The 21279-nt window shown below is 36.4% G+C and overlaps 1 protein-coding gene across 2 annotated transcripts in view; it reads left to right on the forward strand.

The window, feature by feature from the left end:
* LOC149802713 (regulatory-associated protein of mTOR-like) overlaps positions 1-21279 on the forward strand; it is a 119231-nt gene that overhangs the window by 43476 nt on the left and 54476 nt on the right. The window contains exons 16-18 of one of the 2 annotated variants that reach the window (XM_089952122.1): positions 6708-6848; positions 7438-7648; positions 11014-11082. In XM_089952122.1, the coding sequence (XP_089808248.1) occupies positions 6708-6848; positions 7438-7648; positions 11014-11082 (421 nt within the window). The remainder of the gene's footprint in view (positions 1-6707; positions 6849-7437; positions 7649-11013; positions 11083-21279) is intronic. The other variant, XM_089952123.1, reaches the window with a different exon arrangement.

Raw genomic sequence — 21279 nt, forward strand, 5'->3', positions numbered from 1 at the left:
TGATCAAATGGGTTCCGATCAGTGCATATCTTGAAGAATCCCTATGTTACTAAAAAATAGCGCCAAGCATCGTGATTGGCCAATGAAATTGCATTCAGTAACTCGTCATAACTTCCTGTCAAAGTTTAATGTTGGATAACTTTGTTTTTTTTTAATCAATATGGATTATTGGTACCTGTTTCTTTTGTCATGAAATTCTTTCCTGGCTAGCTAGACAGGTCACATTTCAGTATCATTATAACAGGTTTTTTGTGTGTTTGAAATGATGATACAGTCGCTGTTGTTTGAATAATTTCCTGAGCATGTAAGGAGTTGCTATCGGCATCATGATACCGGGCAGTAGTCAGACAAATCCCACCGCTTGAAACTAATATAATGCAAATAAGTTATTATTTGCTCTGATGATCATTGCAACAAATGAAATTGACCCTGATCTGCTTATATCACTGTGCATATGTAGGGACCCATCAATGATGTATATAATACTGTTTTTTGCTTTTAAAATCGACATATACAGACAGGCATAATCACTTCCTTCATTACTATAATGGATTGACTTTTATTAACAGAGAGAGAGAGACTGTAGTGCCATATTATTTTAGAATTTAAACACCTTGATGGGATTCTTTAAAACAAGGACCGAATTATCACAAGGCAGCATCCTTAGACACTTCATGGTCTTAGGTTGAGGTTCTTGCAGAATTTGCATCTGATTTTGGTAATTTTACTTTGGGTTTTTAAAAAGTATATTTGTTTTACACTTCTCAAATACTTTAATAATAAAGTAATAATGATAATAATAAAATACTACTAATAATCATAATCATAATCATAATACTTTTATACTTTATCATCAAGCTTTATTTTTTTTCCAGGAATGCATAGCAACATTGATATAATCTGAGTTAATGGAGAAAGCATGATGTAGTCCATTCATTAGCATCTTAATTGATGAGAGGACAGATATTTCAAATATCAAGAAGCTGGTCATTTATGCCAGAATCATTGAACCGACCATGTTTCTTTCTACAACTCATTTTCTTGGTAATGTGTCAGTGGAAGGCCAATCACACACCGCTGAAGTTCTTTTCAAAGAAGTTGTATAGTTGTTGGAAAAGAAGGAGATTCCTCTTGAAAAAGTTGTTGGTTTTGGCCGCGATGGGGCATCAGTGATGACAGGTCGCAAAAGTGGTGTAGCAACACGGTTCAAGGAGAAAAGCCCTCACTTAATCAGCATTCATTGTATGGCTCATAGATTGAATTTGTTTACCTCTCATGCATTGAAAAACATTCCGTACCTCAAGGAAACCTTTGAAGGCACAGTTAAAGACCTGTACTGTTTATTTAATAAATCTGCCAACAGAGCAGCTGAACTGAAGGAAATCCAGAACGTTTTGGACAGTCCTCAACTGAAAGTCTGAGAGGTGCATGCAATTAGATGGCTGGCATTTTATGATGCACTATATGCAATTTTTCAGAAAGAATAACAAGACAAAAGAGTGTCAAGACTTGCTGAATAAACTCATAGACTACAAATTTGTGGCATGCATGAATATTATTATGGATATCATACCTCACTTAGCACAGCTAAATATGCCTTTACAGAAATTTGACTTGTGGATGTCACCAGTACTTGATATTTTGTATTCTACCTTACAGAATGCAGACACAGGAAAATCCTATCACCAGAACTGTTTGTCTGAAAAATTGAAATCATCTAAGCATGGAGACAAAATTTAAATCATTTACAATTGTGTTGAGCTCAAGTTACACAGGAGCACATTGAAAAAAGTTTCAGATGATGTGTCTAACCTTCACCATGAGTTGTTACAAATTTGCAGGTGGAGATGGCTGCAAAATTTCCAAAGAACAGCACACAGGTGGCAATAGCATTTGAGGTTCTTTGTCTATGTAACCTCACATTTCTATCTTCTGAAGAACAATAAATGTATGGTTTTGAGAAGATAAAAATTGTCTCTGATCATTTGGGTCACGAGAAGAAATTAAAAGATGCTATCTGCCCCCTTTTGTGTGACCCAAAACAATGTTTTGACAGAGTGGTCTCTTGCTAAGACTATCATTAAAAGAGAAATTTACCCTAGAGACAAAATGCACTGACTCAAACAGATTGTACATCAACATCATGCAGACACATTTCCAAATCTTTAGTTAGCATCAGTGGCCATGGTTTTGCTGTACCAAATTGCTGACTGTGAGAGAGGATTCGGCATAGCTGCCAGTCCTCACGATTTTGGCATGAATTTCACGACTTTTTCAGCGATTCATGCTGCAAGTAAAAATTTCACGAATTCTCCAATTCTCAATTATTTTAAATCTGTAATAAAATAACCAATTTTCTGTTAAGCGCTAGTTGTGATATTTGCAGTTGCCGAAATGGTCCGGTACTGCTGGTCGTGATATTAGTAGAACTACAGCCGATTGGTACAGTTGGCCTGGTAGCAAGCATTTTAGCCTATTTTAATCTATATGTAAAAGAGGAGTTTTACAAATGCTTTTGAGAGAATCTGGGGCATAACCGGAATTTTGCTCCGCGCATGTGTCACCAACACTGATTTGAATTACCATTTGGCATCGCATGTAAGATCTTAAAAATGGTTTCACCACCAAGGAAAAAGAAATGTATTGCTCAAAAAGTGAAGTTTAACTTGGAATATACAAAAAATTGGCTGTGCATTCAGACATTAAACATTGATATACAGCATGCTTTTTGCACACAGTGTGCCACAAGTTTTAGTATTGGGCATGGTGGCAGAGACGATGTGAGGAAGCACATCGGTTGCAAAAAGCATGTAGAGGTAGAGAAAATTAAGAATTCTCAGATTTCAGCTCTGGAATATTTTAAGCCATAGATGGAAGACCTGCAAGCTACCAACGCTGAAGCATTATTCGTGAGTTTTCTTGTTGAACACAGTTTACCTTTATCAGCTGGAGGCTGTTGTTGTTTTGGGGCTTAACGCCATTTTTCAGCACACGATAGGCTATACATGGCAGCCAGTATTAATGGTGGAGGAAGAACCCGGGAAAACCCCGGAAAGAACCACCGACCCACGAGAAGCTACTGGCAAGCTTTCTCACATACCCACATTGGCTGAATCCTAGACTCGAACCGCCGCAGACAGAGGTGAGATGGCAGTGATCTGTAATGGAGAGCGCTTTAGACCACTCGGCCACTCAGGGCCCTTCAGCTGGAGGCCATGCTAAACATTTGTTTTGACAAATGTTTCTGGACTCGAAGATCATTTCCAAATTGTCCTGCAGCTCCTGTGCATTCCTCACAGCAACAGTGACATGAAAGAGTATCTTCTCTAGTGAGGAAAAATAAGACAGACTTTAGGGCCTCCTTAGGTGCAGAAAATTTGTCAGTAATTTTAGTCACCAAGATCAACCAGCAGGCAAGGTGTCTGAACTGTTTAGAAAATAAATTTATGATTAAGCAGTTGAGGAAGTCTGCCACAGTATCATGTCTTGATAAATATCCACAAGAACAAATGAAGTTTATGAATACCATAATAAATAGAAATGCAGATATATTTCTGCATATATATAGGGTTTTAGTTTTATATTGCGATCTTGATATAGTGTAGTATTGATGGTCAGAGTGGATGGAGTTATTGTCATGGTATTTTTCACTAATTCATGTCCAAATTCACTCATTTTTATCCCTGTTTTCACTAATTGCGAGCCTGGAAGGTTGGCAGTTATGATTCAGCAATCAAAATTGAACCAGACTGCAGGAAGAAGCCATCTATAAGAAAGGGTTCTCAACAGACTCATGATGATTTCAATTGATGGACCTCCTCAGAAAGACTTAAACTTTAACAAGGCATTGATAGAATGGAGGATGAGGAAGGACAGGAGTATGTTTAGGAAATAGTGATCATATTTGCAGAATAATGCAGTCACAATTAGAGTCAGTCTGGATGCAGATGTATATATGTTTCAGTTCCGAGTTAACTGTTATAGAAACTGTATATATACTTTTCCTAATTCAGTTTGAGCATTGGACTTTTCCTTAAAAATTATTTTTTCTCATCCATGAAAGGAAATTATGTGCTTGTCTGATCTTTCTTAGTATGATTGTGTAACCAATCAGAATTGAGCATGTGACACACAGGAGTGACACTATTAGCAGTCTATGGTTTGATTCTTTAATGGTTAGTGTGTAGATAGAATGTTATTAGAAAACATAGGACTTTGATTTCAGTTTTATGTGTAATACTATAATATACAGAAGACATGATATGCATTTAATGCACTTATTATACTTGCTATTGCTTTTTTTGAATACATTGAGTTTTTTTTTACACCATACTGGAAAGCCCCCCCCCCCCGGCTATGTTGGCCCCCTTCCTTTTTCAGATTCATTGGTGGCAAGTACCCACATTTATCAAATCCTAGATGCAACTCTGCTTTCACCTGTTTTCCATAGTTATATCATGAAATTCTGTGCTTTGGACATATTGAGCAGAACTTCGTATGAGTTATATATTTGTCTGGCTGCACTGTTACCATGCATAGCATTATTGTCTTGACTAAAGTACATTCAAGAAATACACTTTACTTACAATATTGTTTGAGTGTCTGCATTGGAGGCAGTAGGTCCCGGGTTTGAACACCGGCTTAGTCATACCAAAGACTAATAAAGATGGCACTAGCAGCTGCCTTGGTTTGTGCTCGGGATTAAGTGTTTAGTGTTAGGACTGGTCACTCTGGTGTCAGGATAATATGACTGGGTTGGACATCATGCTACATGTCTGCGTCATGATGCCCCAGTGCTAGACATCACAATACACTGCCACACTGCAGACATCATAGCGATATGACTGGAAAATTGTTAAAGCTACATTAAAAATCCAAATCACACATTACATACAATATGTCAAAATAGGAGAACATTTGAGCAGGACATTTATTACAAACGAAGTTAGCAAGATTACATAGCACAGTCACCAATTCTTTCAAATCTTATTATTTGAGTATGCAGCTATATTAAGCAATATAGTTTAAACATATATGAAATTTATGAACACATAGTAAAAAAAAGAAGATAAAATTAATGCTTATCAAACCAGATCCATTTTTGCTTAAGAGGGATTTCAATCCTTCTATGACTTATGGCAAGGTGGTCCAACATCTTCAACACCGTGGGCCTCGTGGACCAAAAATGTAAAGTCCAGTGGCCATATATATTATAGCTATTATACTACAATTATAGAACTGACTCTTTGTATGAGTGCAGGCCACACAGAAATTACCCATGGGCTACATTGGCCTGTTGGCATTTAGTTGGATTATTCTGCCTTATGGTATAGTGCCTAATCTTGTACCAGATATAATTTGTATTATTAATAACAAATTTAGATAACTGTTTTGACCTGAAAGTATAAAACGTTTATACGTTTGGTTTCTTTCTCAGTGCAACAATCTGAGATTCAAACTCTGTATTTTAAGTTGATTATAGATTTAAGAAGCCTAACAGCCATTCTGCAGTGAATAAATTGTGGCAGACCATTGACAGTATGACAGTATGAAATAAAATGTGGTTGCCATAGGGGTTGCAGCTTGACACAGAATAGTGCGGTCCTGTAATTACTGAATCTTTGCTTATAGTCATTATGTCTCACATATTGTTGAGGGCAATAAGTTAACTGTGACTTCATTTGAGTATTGATATATATGAATCACTTAGCTGTAATAGTTAAGGTTTTATCATGTACAGAAATAGTGTCTATAAGAACTTGATATGATCATTAAAAGTTGTTTGCTGCAAAACATGTGCAACCCAAAACTATATGTGTTAAGATGGTTCTGTGAATCAATCACAGAATAGAGAAAACTGCATTAGGGATTAAACAATGTAATACAGGAAAGAAACACTACTGACTGTAAAATGTCGATCATTGAGAAGCAAAATGTGATATAGTGATCAATATGGTAATAATTAAAGTTGGATAAGTCAACTTGTAGCTCAGTATAATTTGACTTCATGGGCCACAGTAAGTTTGAGAATATTTATTGAAGGGGTGCATTACAGAAAATAGGTAGAGGCAATTCAGTGGTAAAAGTTTTGTAATCAGAGAGCAATTAACTTGTCTGTGAGATGATCTCCTGAAGCCCTTGGTCCAAGGAGCTAAATATTTAACACCAACATCTTAAAACAAACTACATCTCTAGTCACACATAAATAGAGACTTAACATGTTGTAATAAATATCCACCCCCACACCATTATGAAGTACTACTAGTTAATCGTGAGTCTATGACAGTAATAAGGAAACCATAGTAGAAAACATTTTTAAAAGGAAATTGCCACAATATTTCTTCCCACAATATTTCTTCCCAATACTGTTTCAGATTTGACTATTTATTCTTTAGTGACATTTAATAAAAAGAAAATTTAGAAAAATTTAGAAAAATTATTTCGAGGAGTGTGATTATGATAAAAATGATATTAAATACCAATATCTATGAAGTTACATTCAGATCGTATGCAAATTAGAACAATCCAAGCTATCAGTATTTACAATAGCTTGATAATCTGACATTAGCAAAATTGCTGCAGCTATTTTATTCGTAACATTTAATGAGAGTACCCATTTTGACCAGTGATAAATCACATATATAAGGTTCTCTGAAATTCTATCAATATTTGTCTGTTGCTTCCTGACGATTTCTGTTCCTTGCTAGGTACGAGCTGCTGCTGTGTATGCCCTTGGTACATTTATCAGTAATACCAGTGAGAGAAGTGACCATGCAAACAACATTGACCTAGGGGTGGGGATAAAACTGGTCCCTCTGGTTATGGATGGAAGCCCACTTGTCCGACAGGTAATGACAGTTCTCCTCAGGTGACTTCATTATGTGATGTTGTTACAACATACATCGTTTTCAGTTGAAGGATGTTGATCTAACTTGGTGTGAAACAAAGCAAGACTGCCAACTCTTGAAATATGTCAAAATATATGTATTTTTTTAATTATTATTGGCTAGTTAATTTCAGAGTTATAAATACTTTAATTTGGTATAAGTGGAAGAGTGAGAATATAAGCTGTCTCGTAGTTATAGGGCTACATTATTATTAAGCTTTTAGTTTTGATAGCTACGATACAAGAAAACTCTGCAATATTAAATGAAATCTCCTATTTTTCCTAGAATCTAGTTTATATGATGTTTTCTTTAGTTTTGATGTTTGAAAAATAAGTTAAAGTGAGAATTTTCAAAGATTATAATATTTTTAAGACAGAATAACCACATATTTGTTGGACAAGTGTACAAGTTAAGAAAAGTGGAAATAATTATGATTGTGTCATCTGAGTACATAATCCAAAATATGTTTCATTTGTAATTAATAAATTGATTTTTTGATTGAATGCACATATTTTGAGTTGATGGAGATTAACTCTTAATTACTTTGTAGGAGCTTGTTGTGGCATTTGGTGGCCTCATTGTGCAGTTTGAGACGCAGTTTACCATGGTAGTTTCACAGCTAGTTGAAGATGACAAGAATAGAGAGAGGAGTGCTGTTGTAACAGCAGAGACACCAGGTGGCTGGAATCTTGTAGCTGCAGAAACCAAGCCAGCTATTACTGTGACCCCATCATCTCGAGTTACCCTTCCTGAACCAGCAGGTATTAGTACCTTCTGAGTATGGGAATTCCTTTGGAAATTTAAGAAGTAGATTTGAACCCATTGTTTTATCTCCAGTTTGATGTTAATATTTTACTACACTACTCCATACATGTATTAAATAAATAAGTTATCAAAACCTAGAAAAGTGATATTCAGATTTCTTTTTGTAAAGAAAAATGACTGAACTTATCAACATGAGAGTAGGTACTTACTGTGTAACTTAAAGCAAGTGAAGGTTCTTCATTGATAATTCTGGCCTAGAATTCTGGAAACATTTTGAGTATCAAATTCAAGCTCTGGCTGCAAAGCCCAAACTCTGGTACATTATTTGGGAGGCATGCATGTCTGTCACTGAATTTTATTATTCAGCAAGATGCATTCATCAAGATGAACCAAAGTGCAGATAATCCTGACCGTTCAGACTTTCTAACCTGAGGCAGAGTAAATTGACAGAATGCTGAAGTTTCAGATCTTTAGTGTCTGTTTAAGACCATATTGTTTGTAATGTGTTATATATTTTCATTTTTTCCCCTTCATTTAACAGTATGCAAGTATCATACTTAATACTAATTATTCAGTTTTTACTATGATTGTAAAAATTGTCATGAAATTTGTAATCAAAGTGTGTATACCTATAATTATTTGTACATCCAGAACATAATAATTATAAAGTAGACAGAAATTACAGACAATATGTTTGATCAAATTTTGGAACTAATAAACTCCCTTTGTACAATATGCTTTTCTTGATGGGGCAGAAATGATAATAGTGTCATGCATTATCCAAGTACTATGATACCTATTCACATACATGTAAATTGGTATGTTTGTTAGAGATTTTTCTTTGACCCTTGGTGTATTTTACCATGATATCAACCAGAAAAGTATATGTTTTATTTATATAGATGCTCCAGCTTAAGTCAGCTACCATCACTAATATTTGGCAAGTAGATGCACATTTAGATATCTGATACACTCTACAAACAGTCCATGGTTTGGTTAGATTTTTGTATTTTGTCTTGCAAGTCTATGATTGTTATATTTCTGGCTTACGGTTGATCCATGTCTGCACAATTTAAGCTTAGACACTCGTAGATATATTTCTTTTGGTAGTAGGGTAATGTTTCAATGCATACTTTCATTCTGATTGTAATTTGCTCTGCAGATTATTGCAATTTATGACAGGTTCTCAAAATTCAAAGATAGAACTAGCAATAAATCGTTTGATTGCAAGTCATGTTGTGGAAAATGACCATCATTGTAACTCCACTGTCACCACGGGGAGAGAAGAACGTCCAAAAACGTGCTTTGACATTTTCTTCTGATAGAGTGAAACCTTTTCACATTGAATGCATGTTGTTTCAGACAAATCATTTTTACAGATTCATAAAGTAATTCTTGAGTTACCTGTGCTGTTAGATGCTTTGAATTTGCTATTTTTAGCAGAGTATCAATGTTTGTTTATTTCATGGTTGCTGCAATCCACAAATTTAAAGACTCAATAAACAATGAACCTTGCATGGAAACAATATGGACCATTCCCAGTCCATGAATTGAAGTCATGGCTAAAATGACAGTTTCTTTTTAAAAAAACACATGAAAATTTATATCCTCAAAATAAAAGAAATCACATTATATATGCTGTGAACAGTATCTGCCATGGCATAACATGCTAGTAGATCAGAATCGTTGCTATTTGTAAATCAAACAGCTTCTGCCATTGCATTAGAGACTAGTAGATCACAGTCTATGCCTTATCCTTATGAACACAAGTAAATCAATCAAGATTTGTCATGGCATAACATGATGGTGTATTACAGTCTGTGCCATGTCCTTGTGGTCACCGGTAAATAAAACTGCATCTGCCATGGCATAAAATGCAGATGGATTGCAGTCTGCCATGTGTTTGTAATCACAAGGAAATCAAACAGCATCTGCACTGACATAAATAACATGGTGGATTACAGTCTATGCCATGTACCTGTAATCACAAGTAAATGATCAGTATCCACCATGTTAGTATCAGTCGGTTAACCATCTATGACATATGGACAAAACACAAGTAAATGAAACAACATTTTTCATGACATAACATGCTGGTACATTACAGTATACCATGTGCTTGTGATCACAAATAAATCAAACAGCATCTGCCATGGCATAACTTGCTGATGGATCACACTCTGTCATTTGTTGTAATCAGAAATAAATAGAACATCATCAGCTATGGCATAATATTACTGGTGAATCACAGTCTGTACCATGTGCTTGTGATCACAAGTAAACAACTAACACTATGATCATTGGGTACCAAATCAGATGGCCAATCTGGGTCAGAGGTGTTTGATGTTGGGTACTCGTCATACATGGACAAATACAGCACTATCTCAAAGTAATAAATAATGTGTTTAGTTCACCACAGTTGCTTGTCATCTCAGAATCCTTTCCAGTTTGCTTTGTTTGTTGGCAGGATATTTCATAATAAAGAAAACATTTTTGTTCAGTTATTATGAAAGCACAGAGTGGATACTTTTCATTAGGATCTGTGTAGATTGTCTATAGCTAGAATAGTCTTTGCCATTTTCTATATTTTACTACAGTGCACATCTTCTTTTGACTTCATTATGTCATGATCAGTCCTATCTTTTGTGACTTTCTGACATTTCTCAAAATGGACATTTTTCTCATAAGATTGGATAGATAAAAAATCTTTCATGACACATTCTAGATGTTAGATTTGATTTGCAAGAGTTTGATCTCAGATATTTAATGCCTGTTTTAATTTGGGTTCTTTAATTTATATAGAACTGACATTAGCACTGGTGTTGTTAGGATAGATTCATCTGTGATTCAGGAGCCATGGTTGGATCAGTGGACATCATACCAAACTCATGAACAGAAGGGTGCAGATTTGAATCCTACCATTAAATCAGCCAGGGTTGGCTATAATGATATGTCACTGAGCAAGGCATTTTATTCAATAGAATAACATTCTTTTGTTTCTGTGCCATAAAACACCAAACCAATTCTTTCAGATTCCTGGACAAACCATTAGTTGAGAAGAACCTATAAAGTTCCTTCACATATCTGCACTGGATATAAAATGTGATTATGTGATAAATCCAATTATATTTCTACTTGTTATTTGGAAATGAAAGTGTTATATATATAGATAAAGTCTCTACTTTAAGGACTACTGATGTTATGATAGTGTAATCCATAACCTGTAAAATTAAAATTTTGAAGGAAATTTTATAATTTTTGAAGGCATTATCAACCCACTATTTGTTAGATGTTTCTGTTGGAACCATAATATCACATTTTCTTATTCATTGTCATAGCACTCATCCTGGCTTGTTTTCAGATGGCCTCTTCCCACCATTTACTTCTGGTAACATTAAGCGCTCTGCATCCCGTGGCTTCCTCACCACCTGTAAGCATCTCACAAATCTACTTTTTCCATTTGTAACCCTCTCATTTACTAGCTTGCCTCTGCACCATCTTGTTTAGAATACCTAATGTATAACCTCCACTCCTCCACTTTCAAGGACTTGGTGGTTTGGTCTAGTTTGACCAAAAAGTAATGAAGGTACCAGGAATAGTTCCTCAGCTTTAAGAGCCTGGTTTACGTTGGTTATTTTGATTTTAAAGTAGTGCTGAAATGAATAGTTGAATAAAAATACTTTGTGGCAAATATTCCAATCAGAAATTGGTATTCAAATTTCGTTGTGTCATTTATATGTGAATGTGTCCACTTTTAATATGCCTTGCGTGTTATTCAAGATTGAGATGGTCCCAGCTGTATGTTAGTATCGTTTATTGTCCATGCCATGTACATATGTTCTCAGTGTAGTCCAGTGAAGCTGGCAACCTGGCAGTAGCAAAGGACAAACAATGCAGTGCTGTGTGTGGGACAGAAAAAATACACAAGGCAAGCTTTATCAATGGGTGCTTTTGCAGCTGCTTTTGAAACCTTACCACCATACCCAGCATGAACATGTTGGGAGAAAATCAAAATTTTGTTTGTTATTTTAAAGTTTACCATCATGCTTTTGTTTTCTGTAAAACTTTCTTAGTGTTCAAATGAAAGTAATTTGAAGTCCTACATTTTTACTTGGTTTTGATAAATAATGTAAATAATACTGCATATTCAGGCTAATTCTTCTTTTTGTTATGACATTTTTTTTAGATATACCATGAAAAATTGAGTAATTCAAAATTGTATTCATTTATTACTATTTTAATTACCACAGTATTAATAGACAGTCAGAACAATCAAGTCTATAATGATTGAACACACCTTCTGAATTTTAAAGGAAATGCAGGACTAGAAAAGCTCACCTGATCAGGCCCAACATTCACAAAACTTCTCAGTCTTGTGAAGAAAGAACAGGTCCATATTTCAGAAAAAAATATCTTTTTTTAAGTGTTTTTTTCTGACATTCAGTATGACCACCATGGCAGCCATCCTAAAAATCTGGTTATATTGTATATACTCACTTATAAGTTGAATAAAAGTTTACCCCCTCACCTTCTTAGGGCTACAAAAAGCTAATATCTCTTGGACTCTGCTATGCATTGGGATGTATTTTGCAAGTCAAATCTATCTGAAGGGTGATTTCTTTTCAGTGTGTCTTAGTTTGGAAAAATAAGCAAACCGAAGTAGATAGATCAATAGATATGTAGACAAAACCATTGGAATATGTCACAGATAAATCAGCAATTTGCAGTTTATTTTGATTAAATCCATGAAAATCACTAATGCTTGACATTCTAAATAAATTTATGATGAATCCATAATTCAGTTGTAAGTTACATACTGGTATAAAAATAGTTATAATATGTTGATTCGACTCATTTTACAAATAAACAATGAAAGTTAAGTCCACATTTTTGTGATCCACAGTATCCTATAAATGTCAATAATGTCATCTGGTACAAAGTCCAAGAGTTAATCCTCATTGTCTGATAAAGTTCTGAAATCTTTCATCATCTAGTCATTGTAGATATTGTCTGACTGTTTCCTTGGCAGAGACTGAACTTAGGCTCTGTAAGTTAACACTTTGATCATAAGTCTGCAAAATCTTTTAAGGCTGCAAATGTGCTTATGTCAGTTATGCAGCAAGATTACAGGAAGTTTGAAAAACCACCCGTTATTACTTGGCACTGAGCAAGTACCAAACTTGTGGCTTGATCAGTAGGGTGTCACATGGGTCAAATGGTGCTGTACTAAGGGATTAAGGTGAATTTATAAAGTCAAATCTGCCTGAAGGGTGACTTTTCATCAGTGAGTCAGAACTGCACTTTGGAAAAGTAAGCAAGCCAAACTGGTTAAATTAAGAAAGGTAGACAGAGAGACAGGAGGGTAGGTAGAACAATGAAACCATGTAAAAAACAATTTTATTATGTGGAATATGTCACAGATCAACAGATTACAATTTGTTCTAATTAAATCAATTAAAATCCGTAATGCTTGACATTTTAAATAAATTTATATGATAAATTCATGAATTCAGTTCCAGGTCACATACTGTTGTTAAAATAATTCACAACGATCCAATTCACAGTATCCTGTAATATCTTCATTTCAGATGTTTTACAACAAAACAATGAAAGTTAATTCCACATTTATGTGATTCACAGGTACCCAGTGAATGTTACTATATAATATTATCTGTTACAAACTCCAAGACTTCATCTACATTGTCTGATAAAGTTCTGAAAACTCCCATCATCGTCTAGTCATTGTGAATTAATATCTAGTCATTGTAAATATTGTTCCCCATTACTTCTGCTTCACTGTCATATGTGGGTGGGTGCTTATATGGAGACTGAGTTTGGGCTTTGAAAGTAATCCTTTGATCATACAGTTTGTGAAATGTATTACAGGCTGCAACTGAACATGTGTCAGTCGTGCAGAAAGATCACAGAGTTTGAATAACAACCCTCTTTTACTTGGCACTGAGCAAGTATCAAACTCTTGGCTCAGTCAGAGGGTTGTCATGTGGGAAAATGGGGTGGGGTGGGTGCTGCCTTTACAAGCTAAGGTCAAACATTTACAGGAGGATACAGAACTCTACTTGGCACTGAACATGTACATGTATTAAATTCATTTCTCAATAAAAAAGCATGTGCACATGAAAACAAAGTACTGCCTTTACAAGTCAGGGGCTTGTCAGGCCATGTGCACTGGCCGAAAACTAGAAAAATATCACTTGCGAATAAAATCTAACTGATGGAATAGGAAAATGCTAATTAAATCAAAACGTTTATTACATCAGAGAGCGTTTATACAGCAAAATAAAAATATTAATACAAATATAGATTGTTAGGACTTGCACAAAGATGGCAGCAATATACTTGCTTGAAAACACCCATGGTAAACAAGATTGATGACCACTTCACTTTGTGGTGGGTAGTATTTAATTTACCCATAATATTTGCAAATATTAAAATCCAAATAAAAAAATACAAGTATTATGTAATAAATATGGACATGAATCAGATAAACACAGTGCATACCATTTACTTCTGTATGAGAATGGTGGCATGAAAACATAGAAATATTCGAATTGACAGTATTTTTGGTTCCTGCAAATATCTCGAGTTTCCAACATTACCCCTAGATTTATTCATTTTGTTTTATGTCATTCTTATAAGACGACCCTTACTCAGCATTAATCAAATTTTCATTAAAAATGTTGACTTATAAGTGAGTATATATATATGGTAGCTTCTTCATCTGAAAAGAAAGTTGTATCAGCATAGAGTTTTTACCTGAAGACCTCTTAAGGAGTTTAGTTGGTTCTTAAATAAACATTGTACCCCTATCTGATATCCAGTTTGGGTTCTCATGATGAAAATCGTATTTCTACTCCTAGATGGAAAGTCATATTAACTTTGGGTCTTCTCCAGAAAACTTCTAACTATGTCAGATTGGTGCTGATCTGGCTGTCCAGGATGGTTACTATGGCAGCCATCTTGAAAATATTAATTTTACTCTTTCTAAATGGAAAGTCATATTACCACCAGAAGACTAATATGTGGTATTTAGTTCGTCCCGAATGAAAATGATCTCAAATATTGAAAATCTTGTCTTTAATTCTTCTGAATGGACGGTCATGGGGTTTTCACCAAAAGTTGTTAATGGTGTCTAGTTTGTAATAAATGAAAATGCTGCCAATCTTACATTCCATATGGCTGACACAGTAGATAATTTGAAAATCATATTACTTGAGAATATCATAGATAGTTTTAACACTAAGCAGTTAAAAGAAGAAATGGTCTTATCTTTCCAGGAAATACTTTTCAAACCGTAGAGTGTCAGTCCCTTTGAGGCACTAATTTTTGAAATGTTATCAACTCTAGAGTGATTACCTAGTTCAGTAATTCAGCAACTCATATGACATAACAAGTCTTTATACTAGTCAGAGGTGTTACAAATCACATAATTTGGTTGATGGCTTCTGATTCAGCTCCAGTCAGTGGTGATGATAGTAAATATTTCATGATGACATCAGAGCGAATATTTGAATACGTGTTACAGATATTTGAATAGTAAATCAGGTATTTGTTTCAGCACTGTTTTAAAGTGTGCAGTAAGTCCACACAGCATGGATCAGTTATGAGGTTATACATTATACATTTTGTTTCCACCAAAGATAAAAATAATAATAATAATAATAATAATAATAATTACTGTACTTCAGACCAAAGTGTGTGTGTGTGTGTGTGTGTGTGTATACACACACACACACACACACGCATATATACATATATATGCATATATATATATATATATATATATATATATATATATATATATATATATATATATATATATATACACACACACACACATACATACATGCTGTTACACATGCAATAATATTTGTTCGACTAGTTCATGATGGGGAGGTACAGCTGCAAGCATATGAATACATTGTTTTCAAAATGCTATTTTTACTGGTGTCAATGAAGTGTTTGTTGTCTGTAGCTTACTAACTAGTAGTTGTTTATATTTTCTTACAGAATCTTAAATATGGAATGCCTAGAAATTACTTTCATTGTGATTAATGATAAGAAACCCATTGTGTTTTGTATTTAAAGAGCTTGACTTTCTTCATTTCTCCATTAAATATATTCCCAGATCACATTAATGCTAAGAAATAATGTCCACTACCTCTCAAATCCAGCCCATCCTTGAAAGAATTTTCTTTTCTTTCCCATATATATATATATATATATATATATATATATGTGTGAAGGGAAGCAACTTCTCCCTTATCCCCCCTTTCCTACACTAAGTGGTTACTCTCAGCCAGATGTTTTCCAATCTAAGCTTTTACATGGGATGATCAGCATTGTAAGTAAGCTCAACATCATAACACATGGCCTCTCAGAATCCAACCATATCTTTGTTATTTCCACCCATCCATCTTTAAAGTCCACTATTTTATTGTGTATTAAAGTACTTATTTCATGTTTTAGTCTTTAAAAAATTGTGTTCATTATTTTTGTGCATTTTTTTTACATTTGTTCTGATCTTATGCTCCAACATTGTTATCATTTTTTATTGGTTAAAGTGGATTAGAGTTCATGGGAGAGTGTCTGCTCATATGTCAGCAGCCTAGTTATCAAAATTCCCTGTGCATGTTCTAACATGACCTTGGAGCATATAAGTCTTGGTACATGAGTTTTTTTCATCATTGTCATTGTGTACTTCAGTCTTCCAGATCATATGCCTTTGCTTGGGCTGTCATCCAGTCAGTCCAGTTGTCCTGTTTGTTGTACCTTTTGGCAAAGTCTGTCACATCAGTGAGACATGTATTTCAGATGTCCTTTCAGTGGTATGCAGAATTATACAAGGATTCATTGAGTTGATCCATCTATTTCTTCTTCAGATTCATTAACTAGGCATAATACTTTGGAGAACTTCTACTACCTAACAGATCCAGCTAGCCAGGTTAAATAATTTTTTGCTATCACGCTAAATGGTGTCAGCCCACATAGATGCCAGTTAAATAGAGTGATCTCCCCATTGATACTGAGATTGGTGTCAGATCTGGTGAATACTTAAGTTACTAATTCTGCTGATGTTGAGTAGCATGCTTTCTACAGAAGAATTCTGGAAGTTTTCTCCCTTAAAGCACGTTGGAGAAATGGTCTCTTCGAAATGAAGTATACTCCATCTAAATTTTCCAACTTTTCTTGCTTCTTTTTTTTGATGACAAAGTATTTTGTGTTTCCTCAGAATTATAACTTTGCCACCCTCACTCAAGTGTAGGTGCCGTAGGAATGTATCTGTATGGGTTGCTATTGCATCCCCTCGCATTGCTTTTGCTTTAGTTTTTGCACGCATAGTTAAGTCAAATTTCATAGTTACTCTAAGCAAGGCTCGGTTGGTTTTGCCTGTAATGGCAGTCAGTTGGACTTCCCTACATACAGCTTTTATTACAAATGATATTTTGTAAGTATTAATAGTCTCAGTATAATAGTCTACTCGTCTCTGCTGCCATATGCACTGTTTTACAAGTAATTTGTCATAGCATGTCTGCGCTGTTCTGTCTAAAGATTTAGACCATGGGCAGGACCAAGTGTAAGCTTTGTAGACATTGGAAACACAAGACTGACAACTACTCTGCATGTGTAGCTTGCTCAGGTTGCCAATCTATGAATACATGTCAGGTTGCCAATCTATGAATACATGTCAGGTTGCCAATCTGTGAATACATGTCAGGTTGCCAATCTATGAATACATGTCAGACTTGCACACCGTCGACCAAAAGTCATAGAGCTGCAGTACTGGTGGGCACTGTAGAGGAAGGTGCAGAAGCACATCTTGAAGGATGATGTCATCAACATATATGATGATGTCACAGTAATGAAGGACCTTCTCAATGGATACTGCACTCCACACAGGCTATCAACCATAAAGTGATCCAAGCTATCATGGTCAGAGATAGCTCCCGTTCCTCCCTCACTGCCACATCAAGATAAACCTATCTCTTGGCAGATGAAGTTGGTCATTTAAACTTATCTCTTGGCAGATAAAGTTGGTCATTTAAATCTATCTCTTGGCAGATAAAGTTGGTCATTTACCTCATGGGCTTGACACCCCGTTACCTTTATCCTCTGCCATTGAATCAGATCGAGATCAAAACAAACCACCTCAGTTACTGTCTTGCATTTAGATGTACAGACTGGCTACATGAATTCAAATATCCCATATGCAGTCCCGACTTAAAGAACAGGACTATGTCATGCCAATTATGATGACACTCTAACTTTGCCATATGGCTAAGATTGTAATGGGTCACTACCAAAGTCAGTTGTATATTGTAGGCTAAAGTTGAAAGCCCTTATAGTCTTCAATGAAGAAAGAAATCAAAGCAAGTTGGCTCAGATATTATCTTGCAGACCAGTTATACAGATAAAAAATGTTTTGTAACTTATCCTAACACAAATAACAGGACAACATGATACAGGATAAAATAGGACTGTTCTGTCACAACTGAACTCTGCCATATGTCTCCGATAGCAACAGGTCACCATCACAATCTTACCATTTAAGCCAAAAGACAGAAGCTCTTTGTCCAGTTTGCCTACTCCACATTACAGGCACTCTCAAGGATCAGCCATAAGTCACTCAATGTACCCTGTGCCCAGTTTACTGATCAAGTACACACAATATGGATTCACTGCATTCTCATGCCTTTGCCACCATTTGCCATGTCATTTGGACGTAACTGTGCCCCAATCGGGATGTTCTAAGAACAAGGTGGGTCACCCTTTTAGACCGTCTTCTCCAACTTTGTCTCAGATTGCACAGGAGGCGTTGGCGTCACCCCATTCACCTAGAGATAATGATATATGCTCATAAGCTCCATTATCCTTGCTAGATCTCACTATGAGAAGTGAGGACTCTACCTTCTGAGCATCAATCGAGCAAATCTTTCACTTGTTACCATCACAGTTTTGTTCTTCTCCTTCCATCAACAGCTTGCTCCAGAGTTCCAGCATCTGTTGATATGCAAATCAAAGACCAAGCAGCATTCAGCTGATATCACTGTCAGGTTAAATAGAAGGCTTGGAGAGCATTATAGAAACATAGCAACAAAGGGAATGATAAAGCCCTCATCAGTAAACACCTTGGATGCCATCTAGCACAGTGCAGGTAGGGATCAGTTCTGTAGGTTTCACATCCTACAAACCACTCCCATAAACCACTCCAACTGCAAATCTGATACTCCAGCTTAAGGAATTGACAAGGTTACAGAGGATACAGTGACCATGTCCCATCATTATTGGACCTGTCCTGCCTATTATGTTGAGTTAATGGCCCGTGTATGTTGATCAGTATCTCATATGCCATTTTGACATCAATATACTTTCATTCTTGGGGCTTAGACTGCTGATGACAGTGCCAAAAATGTTCTGTCATGATCGGATTGGATCGCACCAGGTCGATACCAAAGATGGAATGATGGGCCTGACAGTGCTCTTCAGCATCTCGTACAGTTTCACAATGCACCAAGCTCACTCCAGTGCAATTGCCACATCACCTAGTTAATATGGGCTCTTAGGTGAAACAGTCCTGCAAATCTGATACAAGTTCAAAACCATGGTTATCGAGAATCAGTGTGGATAAAAGCAGAGAGAATGGCTTGTGTGTTTGATTTGGATTTTTATTGTATCTTTAACAGTTTGAGTCATATCACTACGATGTTTGCAGTGTGGCACTTTACAGTGATGTCCAGCACTAGGGCATCATGCCACAGACATGTGGCATAATGTCACATCCAATCACATTATCCTGATACCAGGCAGACCCGTCCTAACACTAACCTCTTAATGCTGAGCGCCAAGTGAGGCAGCTGCTAGTACCATTTTTAGTCTTTGGTTGTTGTTGTTTGTTGTTTTGGGGTTTAACGCCATTTTTCAGCACGATAGGCTATACATGGCGGCCAGTATTAATGGTGGAGGAAGAACCCGGAAAACCCCGGAAAGAACCACCGACCCACAAGAAGCTACTGGCAAGCTTTCTCACATGCCCACATTGGCTGAATCTTAGACTCGAACCGCCGCAGACAGAGGTGAGATGGCAGTGATCCGTAACGAAGTGCGCTTTAGACCACTCGGCCACTCAGGGCCCCTTTAGTCTTTGGTATGGTTTGGCCAGGGTTCCACTTTGTAACCTCTGGCATCTAAGGTGGATACTCTAACCACTTAGGCCACTGGAGCAGTTCCAGAGAGAATTGTATCATTGTTCTAATATCAGACACAGACTGTCACTGAGAAGAGACATACAGTTAACAGACATAGTGTATAGTACCACAGTGGTTCAGGGCCACTCTGTCGCCAGTCACTGCCTTTGTGCCCAGTTGCTATTATGGACCCAGTTCCTTATGGGTCTCTGTAGGTCCAGTACCTTACATATCTGCCTCCATCCGGTGCTGTCAGGGACCAATGACGAATGGCTACAGGATTCTTTGTCGCATCTCATTTGGTACCATCTGTTGCAATGTTAAAATCCAGACACCCGGACAAAGAATGACAGTTACTAGTAAGTGCAATGATCCTGGCCCCAAAGAAGGAAACGATGGCTCTGTTTCATCAAGACTGAATTTGGCCACCTTTTCTTGTACCTAATGGGTGACAGAGATCCAATGGCCTGTATCTCTTCGCAGCTCCATGACATAGGATTCACATCACACTTGCATAGTCTTTACCCAATACTGGATCCATGCTGGGCTGTTCTTAGTACAGGGCTACTGTATCTAAGTGTCAAAAATTTCAAAGCTAGCTTTAGTTCTTGCAAGAATCGTATGTCAGCCCAACATTTCTTCTTGAACAGAGTATTATTTTCTGTAGGAATTTGCATGAATATAGTTACAGATGGGGCTTCAGTTCTTACAAAGAACCACCTTTCAGTCCATGAGACCTTCACCTGTGGGATTTGCTCAGCGTGACAGCCAGCATCAATGTCCTAGGTCACCTATTTCATGAGGCCATTACAAATGATACTGTTGTTCCAGTGGCTGCAAAACTATGCTCCTTGGAATAAACAATGTATATGTCATGTGGTCTCTGGCAGGTACAGTCTTCAAATTGACACTTTGTACAGACAAGGGCACAGTGGGCTGGGATGTACATCACCTGACATTTTTTTGGCCAACTTCTCAACTTTATTCACTTTCCTCACATATGTGGCATGGATAATTGAGATTGGAGTAGACTTTGTCGTTTGCGGGTGCACCTGTTCTGCTTCACCATTTCTTCTGGTGAAGACAGGGAAAGGGGATATAAACTCTTCTGAAATAGTATTGTGGATGATGTGAGATCCGAGATCTCAAGATTTCAACTTTGAGATTAGAGCAGTTTTGTTCATCCCTCACATTCAGAAATAGACATAGTAGAAGTTATTGGCTGCCATATGCAGTCAGCCATAAGTTTTTATCTCCATAATTTAGCTTCAGGCAGATATGAGAATTAAATCTGTGGAGACCAGTGGATGCAGCCCAGATGATAAACAGGCCAAAATATCAGCACAATCTCATCTTCTTGGGTTTGGTACTTTCAGTGGCTTTGCCCAGTTTGTTTTCTCAACAAGGAAGAGTTTTATCTTTTT

This window comes from Sinohyriopsis cumingii, chromosome 3, assembly GCF_028554795.1.
Source record: "Sinohyriopsis cumingii isolate HCF-2022 chromosome 3, ASM2855479v2, whole genome shotgun sequence".
In the NCBI taxonomy this organism is placed as follows: domain Eukaryota; kingdom Metazoa; phylum Mollusca; class Bivalvia; order Unionida; family Unionidae; genus Sinohyriopsis; species Sinohyriopsis cumingii.